This window comes from Hibiscus syriacus, unplaced genomic scaffold, assembly GCF_006381635.1.
Source record: "Hibiscus syriacus cultivar Baekdansim isolate YM2019G1 unplaced genomic scaffold, ASM638163v2 tig00111248_pilon, whole genome shotgun sequence".
NCBI classification, from domain to species: Eukaryota; Viridiplantae; Streptophyta; class Magnoliopsida; order Malvales; family Malvaceae; genus Hibiscus; species Hibiscus syriacus.
In genome coordinates this window covers 1-9535 of record NW_024063034.1, presented here as the reverse complement: position 1 = coordinate 9535, position 9535 = coordinate 1, and the positions used below count along the sequence as shown (strand labels likewise).

At 34.1% G+C, this 9535-nt stretch overlaps 1 protein-coding gene across 3 annotated transcripts; it reads right to left on the bottom strand.

Moving 5' to 3' along the window:
- Positions 1-6150: 6150 nt before the first annotated feature.
- On the bottom strand, positions 6151-8584 carry LOC120157359 (homeobox protein knotted-1-like 3). 3 transcript variants are annotated; one of them, XM_039168506.1, is made up of 6 exons: positions 7593-8584; positions 7202-7322; positions 6935-7128; positions 6732-6863; positions 6501-6637; positions 6151-6400 (listed from the first exon to the last, which is right to left on the bottom strand). In XM_039168506.1, the coding sequence occupies exons 1-6, from the start codon at positions 8298-8300 to the stop codon at positions 6361-6363; spliced, it is 1332 nt and encodes a 443-aa protein (XP_039024437.1). In that variant the 5' UTR covers positions 8301-8584; the 3' UTR covers positions 6151-6360. The 3 variants fall into 3 exon arrangements, with proteins under 3 accessions (XP_039024437.1, XP_039024438.1, XP_039024439.1); XM_039168507.1 differs by having other exon boundaries at positions 6151-6397; XM_039168508.1 differs by having other exon boundaries at positions 6151-6389.
- Positions 8585-9535: the final 951 nt, after the last annotated feature.

Below are 9535 nucleotides of genomic sequence, written 5' to 3'. Positions count from 1 at the left end.
TACGGATATGCTAATGTTGGTGACTATAGATTTAACTCATTAGTAAATGATTGTGAGTTATATAATGGAATAGAGTTTATATCGATATAAGAAGTGATAATTGGTATTAAGAATTACAACATTCATAATTTTGTTCACTCCAGAGTTGACCGATGCACTACCGAAAAGTATGTCTATTATTGTGTTCAACGTGATAACGAATAACTGGATGGTTTGTGTATCGAAGATGAAGAGAAAAAAATAACATATGAGAATTAACAGTATATTGCCAAGCCAGAACCATCCCAACTTGGACTCCGACATTATTTGTCATCATGCCCATGGTCAAAGCAAGTTCCCATATAACTATTGTTGTGTTGATCAACTATACAGTCTCAATATGGGTACACTGTATCCTAAAAGAAAATATAGAAGGCAAAACAGAATGCCATTAAAAATTTGTATGGTGAGTGTGATTCATCCTACAATAAACTACCAAGTTGGTTTAGGATAGTACTCAGACTGAATCTGAGACAATAGTGGACTTTGAAACTTGTCATGCGTACAAAAATGATTAAGTGCTTCGCGATCGATGTCAATTCTACCATCTATTTTGGACTTACATACAGTTCATTAATATTGTGAAATACTGTAAGTCCGTGGTCCAGATTGATGGGAAATTCTTGTATGGAAAATACAAGTAAGTTCTACTATTGATAATTGTTCAAAATGGTAATCTTGATATTCTTCTAGTTTTTACCCTTGTTGAAGGAGAATATACAATTTTTTTGGCTTTTTCATCAAAAACTTACGCTTACATGTTGTCACGAGGGAAAAATATGTCATTTCATATCATGGAGTTAGAATCAAAGCATCAATGGACTCCAATGTGATAACCACCCTATAACATTGGTTTTAGTGTCCGACATATTGTTACGAACTATCATGGAAAGTTCAAGAAGAATGATGAACATCAATTACTTGTGCACATGGGTATGTCATATTTCTTAATTTTATTTCTGTAAAATTTTTTTTATGTGAACTTAACAGTAAGTACTACATAAATCGCTCAGGTTACTAATTACTATATTAGACATTTAAGTTCATGCTTCAAGAATTCCTAGGGAAAACGAGCAAGGATACAATTATATCAGCATCATCAACAAAGAAATATGGATAAATACATATGATGGTGGACACATGACAACCAGCTTGGTAGAGGTTATCAATTTAACCTTAAAGGTAACACGTCATTTACCAGTTACAACTTTGGTTAAAACAACATTTTTTCGTTTGGGAGCACTTTTTGCCAAGCTCAGTGGACAATCTCAAACTTGGATGCAAAATGGTCATGTATATCACCCAAGATTAGTTGTAGATCTACAAAAAAGAATTGTTGCTTTAAACGGATTGTCTTTAACTAGCTTTTCTCGAACCCGTAAATTATTTTGTGTCACATAAATGCCACAACCTCTTTAAGAGATTGAAGCTAACTCATTTAGAGTTAATCTATAAGACAAGTGGTGTGACTGTGGGGTTTTTCAAGCTCTGAATTATCCATTTTGTCATGTCATAGAAGCTTGCTCTCATACCCGGTAAGACTTTAATCATTTTGTGGATCTCGTATACCGACTTTCACAAGTATTTATGGTATATGAATTTGAGTTTCCCCTCATAGGTAATGAGAAAGACCCATATGAGGTTTAGAATTGGCTTTCGATTATACCATAACAATCTTTATTAAGGGAAACATGTCATCCAAAATCCACTCGAATTCACTATGATATGGATATTCGAGAGACGTCCAAAGAAAACAAAAGATGTGAGCATTGTAGAAACCTAGGTCATAATAAGAAAAAAAATTCATATCTTTTTTCATCACGTAACAATTGATGTTGTGCCGATGAAATTGTTTTTTCTGAAATATCAGCTTGTGTTATTTCATTTCCATTTTTGTTCAAGTAATAGGCTACTCAAGTGAAGATTGTGTTCACCAACACTTCAAGGTTTATACCCTAAAACCTTGAATACATTCTCTCCCAGAGAGTTACTACAAATTTATCAAACTAGAGAAAACCCTTACAAAGGAAAATAAATTTGCACTAATTAAGCTCTTACACAAATTACACTTGAGAAAAATAAACAATGTAGCTCACAAGTGTGTTTAAAACAAAGAATTTACAAATTAAACAAAAAAACTAAGCTTTGATGTTAGTAGATTTGTTCAATACAATTCTTGATGACCTCAGGAAGCTTTGGCATTCAATTTATACATTCTCCATTAATTATAGTAGTTTGGAGCCGTTGGGGATCGTTGTAGTCGTTACCTACAACCAAAAACAACATTTAATGCATGAGGGATTGATATTTTTTCAAAACTTTCGATCGTTGTATCGATCCTTTAAGGTAAGGGATCGATCATTTTCATCAAGGGATCGATCCCAAACTCACTTTTGTCCAAGGGATCAATTCTTTTTAAATAGGATCGATCATTTGAGCAAAAATCCTTGGAAATTCAACTTTAAAGCGCGAAAAGGATCGAGTTTATATTTTAAAAGGTTCGACTAAGTAAAAAAAACATTTGAAACATATTTTTCAAGTTAATTGGGACTTTGAATTATTTTTTTATAAAATTTTGACAAATTCAATAAAGTCCAAAAATAATTTTTTAATTTACTGTTATATCAAAATATTAATTCAACAAAAACATTACGAACTAAACAAGTTTATTGATATATGTGTCTCGAATGTATTCCACTGGGCTGTGGATGTCTATTTCGATGAGGGTTTCTTCGTATAAGTTGTTATTCCTATAATCATCATCATCATCAGTAGCAGAACATTTTGTTGATTAGGGACATATAACGATGTACCACCTTCATAGAATAAGAACCCTGGAGATGTATGACTAACCATCTCACCGCTTATAGAAAACTGTGAAAACATAGACATCGGTGAATGCAAAAATTGGGTTAGAGGTGTCTGAGTGCGTGGTGCTGCATTACCCACTAAATATGATGCATATGAAGCCCACGCTGGATCTACAAGCATAGAACTGTAATATCCGTCTTAAGGGGTCATAAAACCCTATGGTGATTAAATCAGAACATGTTTGTGGTGGCATCTAAAATAGAGGTGATGGCGTCTGAAACAATTATCACTCGTCAATAGCATAACATATCATATAAACCACTGCCATCCATACATCTAATGGGTCACTCATATTAGGTGGGATACAATGCCTCATTTTGTCAGTAGTATAAGGACTCCATTGAAACTACAATAAATATATATAATTATTTTCAAAATAATATTTTAATTATATATCGATAATTAAATGTAAATAACAAAATTTAAATACATACTCGTGTACTAGTTTTTTAATCAATGAGTAGTCAAATTTCTTCTAATTCGTATGGTATTTCTCGATGATCTTTCCTTACACATAAACACGTATTCAGTGTTAAAAAATCATTATACATTTAAAAAATTAATTATATAAGAATTTAGTATTGAAATTACCTCAACAATAACGAGAAAACTAACGGGTTCTTCACTACCGAAGATAAAAAGGGCATGTGATACCACGCCATGACTGAAAAAGCATGAGACATCAACCGATAATTTTTTTTGATAATCAGTTGCTCAGCACATTTCTCTATACAGAGATGTCAATTACGGAGCCCCAACTGAATAATTCGGTAACTCGAAAACTGGCTAGGTGACACAACCATATACAATGAACTTGGTTGTGAGATTTATCGGGCATCCAGATCCCTTTTATAAGTCGTAATATACAAGCTCGGGCAAATATTTTAGCTTCTTCCTCGGAACTGTCATCGCTCAATGGTCAAAAATTTGTAGTCAACCATGATAACGATATTTGACCGCCGTTGAAATTTGATGGGATACCTCTAAGATACTCCTCGCAAAATGAATGTCAATCACCATCCGCCACACGAGAAATGACATATCCATCTACCGAAAGCCCCAAATATAAGGAAATATTCTCCAATGTGATAGTGTACTCCCCACACAGTAGATTGAATGTGTGTGTCTCTGGTATCCACCTCTCGACTAAAGCAGAAATAAGGTTGGATTCAAGGATACAATGCTCTTCATATCTATCTATGTAACTAAATCCATTCTCGGCTAAATACGATCAAACACGATTTGGTATCTCTAACTTAGCATTACGAATAAATAGATCTAATAAAGACTCATTCCCCTAATTAAATAAATAGTATACAAATTAAAATATAAACTAATACTAAAAAAATAAATCATTCAAAATAATTAACATAATACAATTTCAAATTATTATCGTATCCACGAAATGGCTCGAGATATGATTATATAAACACAGCAACCCGCCTTCCATTTTATAATGGCAAACCATTAAAAAATTAGCATAATCAAATATAATAAAATAATACATTATTTAATGATTATAATACAATACAAATATTTTTACTTTCTAAAAACTATAATAGAACCCACTTGAAACTTGTTATAAGGAATAATAAAAGTAAGAAGGAAAGTGTTTTTTTATGGTTTGAGAGTTGTATGAGGTGTTTTTTATAGGAGGAGGAGGAGGTGATAATTAAAGGGGAGTGACGACAGTTGGGGATATTTATGGAAGATAAGGATGGTGATCTGCGCCTTCTGTCACGTTTCAGGTTTCCCTGAGAAAGCGTGGATAGTGATCCACACTTTGCCTATGTGGCGTCAACTCGGACGAAAACCTAGGGAAGCGCAAATCATCCATGTCAGCAAATGGGTGTTAGATAGGTAAAATTTGGTCAATGGGTGCTTGAAAGATAATTATTAATTGTTTGGGTAAAAACGTCGATATTTTAGGTTTTAACTAAAATCAACTTTTAATAACTATTAAATATTTTTGGCGTAACGCCAAAAAAAACCCCCAACGTTTACTAAAATTGTCATTTTAACCTATATTTTTTTTTTTGAAACATTTTAGCCCAAACATTTCACTTTGGGGCGAAAACTCCCTCTATAGATGAAAACCATCAGTTAAAATATAAATAACGATCTAAAATAAGAGCCCCTTTTACCTAAAATATAATGTTGATGGCTAAAATGCACAAGAAAAAAATAAACAAAATGATTATTTTATCAAATGTTAGGGGCATTTTTGCCCTAAAATGAGTGTAGAGGGCCCAAATGCTCCAAAAAAAAGTAAGGGCAAAATGATCATTTTGGTAAACGTTTAGGGGCCTAATTTGGTATTATGCCAATTTATTATATATACTTTTTTTTATATGAATATATTATATATAAACTAGGGTGTATTTGTCCATACATTTGATGATCAAAATCAAAATATTTGGTATTATGCCAATAATATGTAAAAAATTGAAAATTATGTTAATTAGGTAGAAGTTAAATTTTCAACTAGATTTTTTTTATCGTTTTCAGTTCAAAATCAAAATATTTTAAATTCAAATCAATTTTTTTGTCATAGGTTAGGGTGACTCCACAAGTAAGGAAAGGGCGCACATAATACGCAATTGAAATTTACATAAGAATTTATATATTATTCTCCAAGAGTGACGATGGTATGATTTAAACTTAATCTTAGAAGTTCAAATTCTGAATACCACACTCGTTGACAGATCAAATTTTATTATAATAATATTTTATTAAATTCAAATAGACTAAAAATGTACCTAACTCAACTCGATCCCCTCTACCGGAATAGAGGGTCATGTTTCATGTAACTATAATTTGTTTCCATGGCAAAAAAAATGAAATGAAGAACACCAAATTATGGAAACAAAAGGGAAGACAGCAAGGAGGTACAGTCTAATTTAAGGTTTAAAAAAACATAACTAAAAATGTTATAAATAAAATAAAATATTTTCGGTTGAGAATGACCTAGAATGTTAATTTTTTTTCTTAATAATTTTTAGTTGAACTAAAAATATTACATTATTCATAACGTTTTAAGTTGTAGCATTTAAAGTTGCGTCGAACTAAAAATGTTAATTTTTTATAACATTTTTAGTTGGTTTATTTATTCTTCTTTAATTTTAAATTAATGTGCGGTACGGCATACTACCCGAACAAAGGGCTATTTTGCTGTACCGGGAAACAGATAGCCCCACAACTTACCCAGAATACCATAAACTGCAGCTTTTAGATTCATTCTTTCCATTGCTTGTTCTTACAAGCATGCCTTGTTCACTCTTTTTGCCACACAATTATAACAAAAATCATAATCCGTAAAATGGATTCATCCAATGAAGTTACTGTAAATACAACTCCTCTTAAATTCTCGACAACATATAGCATTTGCATTGCTTGGCCAACAAGAAACAACTCCCTTCCTCCTCTGTGCTTGGCCCTTTAACCCTCCATTTACATGAACCTGTCGCCATTGTTTTCACCTGCATTACTTCTTTCGAAACAGGTTAGTGCCGAAATGCGCGTTGTTTGCAGTCATGGACAATTTTATTTTAGATTATTAATAGAAAATACGAAGGAAAAAAATATCGTACTTTTTACGTTTGCTCTTCGAGACGCTGGAAGTGGACGGATTGCTGTTCCAGTTCCTCTTCCTCTGGTTGATGAACCAATTGTTTATCTGCTTCAATTGCAGACCAGTTTCCTGAACCAATCTCGCCTTATCTTCCTCCTGAACATTTAAAACCAAATTCATCAACAAAAACAACCACTATTTCGTCTTACATAAGCTTTTTTTTTTTTCACAATGAGCTTGAACTACATACAGTAGGGTATGGCCATTTGGAATGTGATTGCCACCAAGCTTTCAAAACCGACGTCGTGTCGCCGGGCAGTTTTCCGGCCCTTCTTTTCCGCAAAATCTCCTCTCTTATGTCAACAATCTTCTCCTTGTATCCCTGTAAAGGAGTGTGTAAAAATATATACAAATGCAAAAACATGTACAAATGTATCAAGTTCCATCAGTTACCTGCTTCAGTTCATGTTTGAGTTCATGTCTCACTCGTTCCATCAAAGACTTTTCACTGTCTGTTAAGATCAGAGGACCGAACCCCATTGAATCTGAACCATCCATGCTTCCATCAAACAAGTTGGCATCACTGTCGACTTGGTCGTCGTCGTCATCAGACATCGTCGCGCCTGTGCCTTCGCCCGGAGAAACACCTGTTTTATGTCCCCGGCAGAGATTATATCAGAGCCAGCTATATGGGAGAGAATCGGTGTAGATCAGTTTTACCTGTTAAGCTTTGTAAGGATTGTTCAATTTCCCAGCAAGCCATAACAGCTTCCATTGCATGAACTCGAACATGTTGCTGCAATTGTTCTTTGAATGAACACAACAACAGAACATAATGTGTCTGCATTAACAAGAAAGAGACATCAATGTCTAAAACATGAGATTTGGCTACAATTGTACTGTAAACATAAAAATTTTAAGTTCTTCATTGCTACTAGAATTGTACTAAAAGTGAAATTTACAGATCATGTCGGTGAAATTCGAACTCTAATATTTATTACATTAGTAAAAGAATTGTTGGCGAAATTCGAATTTTGATACTAGTTAGAGTGCTAATGAGTAATCAAATTATTGAACAGTAAAACCAGTCTCATTTGTGGTGGTAGCATACCAGGAACTGATCGAGCTCTTTGTCATCGGCGACCAGGCCGTGGGCTCCACCGCCGAGGGTTGAATACTTAGCCACTACGTGCTGCGACTGAGCAAGCTGAGCGTCGATCCTCGGAAGCTGATCCACGGGAGTGGCGACCCTAAGGCACGCCACGTGCGCAGACAAGAGCTGCTCGCACAAAGGGTGGGCTAGTATCTCCGCCTTGTACCTTGCATTCTGCCAATTCACGACCCCATCTCCACCGCCCCATCCGCTCTCCACCACAACAGTACCTTCGCCCTTGTCTCTGCTCATGATATCGTTGCCGCCGTTCTTGAAATCACCCGATTCCATGGCGATCATGGATTCCCCCACGCCTCCCCTCGCCGCTTCCGCGGAGGCACCAACGTCGTCTATGACGTCGCTATGGTTTCGATGAAGAAGCGAAGAAGATGTACGGGAGAGCCACTGGTTAGGAGCTTGTGAAGCCGTGGTGGAGTCAGAAGCGGCAGCTGTAGTAGTATGAAGATTAAGAAAGCTCGGCTCGGATGAAAACTGAGAGTGCGCCTGCGGCGTTTCAGTCTGCTGGGAACGCAGAAGGGCGGAGTTTAACCAGTTGGGGCCATTAGTTTCAGGCAGTTGACTCGCCTGCTGTTGCTGATGTTGGTCGGAAAAGTGACGGAGAGGAAGCTCTTGATGATCAGAAAGATTATTATGATGAAACGCCATGTATATATATTTATACGCTTTGCTTGTCTTCTCTAACCTTATCCTACAGGCAGATTCGACGACGATGATGAAGATTATAGTTTCATGGTTTGCTACTTTGCTATGTAAACGATTGAAAAGATTTGGGTTTTTTCAATACAAAACTGGGATTATTACAGTCTCTGTGTTCAAATAGAGAGAAGGAACGTAAAAATTCTAACAAAGGTGAGACCTTTGATGATATATGTTGTAATAATAAAAGAGAGATTTCCAGAGAAGAAGAGAGGAGATGACAGTGGTTTTCAGGTGAAGAAATCTGCATACCATGACAATGGTGAAGGTTTAAGAGATAGAAGGGGGACCATTTTAATTATTTTTATTTTTATTATTATTAATTAGTATGACGATGACATTATTTATTATTATTACTATTATTATTAATTTTTTAAATTGTTATATATTTTAATATTTTTTAAATATAAATGTATCTAGTGACCTTAATAAAGTATGAGCAATAATGTTTGATCAAAGATCGACAACGTCATTTTTCGGGGGAAATAAAATTAATAAAATTTGTAATAAATTAATTAGTACTCATTTTCTATATATATTGATTTTTTTAATAAAATGTACATGAAAAAAACGTCATTATCAAACGTATTATTAAAATAGAGCTTTTCAAATGGATTAACGGCAAATCTATTAATATTGAAACAGAATTTGTTTCCCTAGTCTCGATAAAAGTAATTTAAACTTTTTTTTAATAATGAGAATGTAATTTTTTAACCTATTAAATTAAATTTAATTAATTTTTTAAAATAATGGGATGCACTTAGTTAGTAGGGACGGAATTACTTGATGGTTGGAACGGGTTGTTTCCATCCCAAATTTTTTGGTATAATGGCAGTTTAAGTCCTTTTCAATTTAAATATTAGTCAAATAAAACCTTTGTCCCTCCTAATTTTTAGATTCAAATATTTAATTGATCCTCATTATTTTTCTTTAAAACAATATGTATCCCTCAACGTTTGATCCTAGCTCCGTCTCTGCCTATGGGAGCTTAGTGCATCTGCCCTTAGTTACATGGGTGGCTTCTCATCCATACAGGATGGATCGAAGGAGGCGAGTGTAGACAATCGTCTCTAAAAATTTTAAAATTACTATATATTTTAAATTTTTTATATATTTTAATTAAAAATATTTTTTCATCTCCTGAAATTTTATAAATTCAACTTTATCCCTCTAAAAATTTAAAA

Coding starts and splice junctions, on each gene's coding strand:
- LOC120157359 (XM_039168506.1), bottom strand. CDS start 8,300: ATGGCGTTTCATCATAATAATCTTTCTGATCATCAAGAGCTTCCTCTC. Junction 7,129..7,201: donor ATCCTTACAAAGCTTAACAG/GTAAAACTGATC, acceptor GACATAAAACAG/GTGTTTCTCCGGGCGAAGGC. Junction 6,864..6,934: donor TCAAACATGAACTGAAGCAG/GTAACTGATGGA, acceptor ACTCCTTTACAG/GGATACAAGGAGAAGATTGT.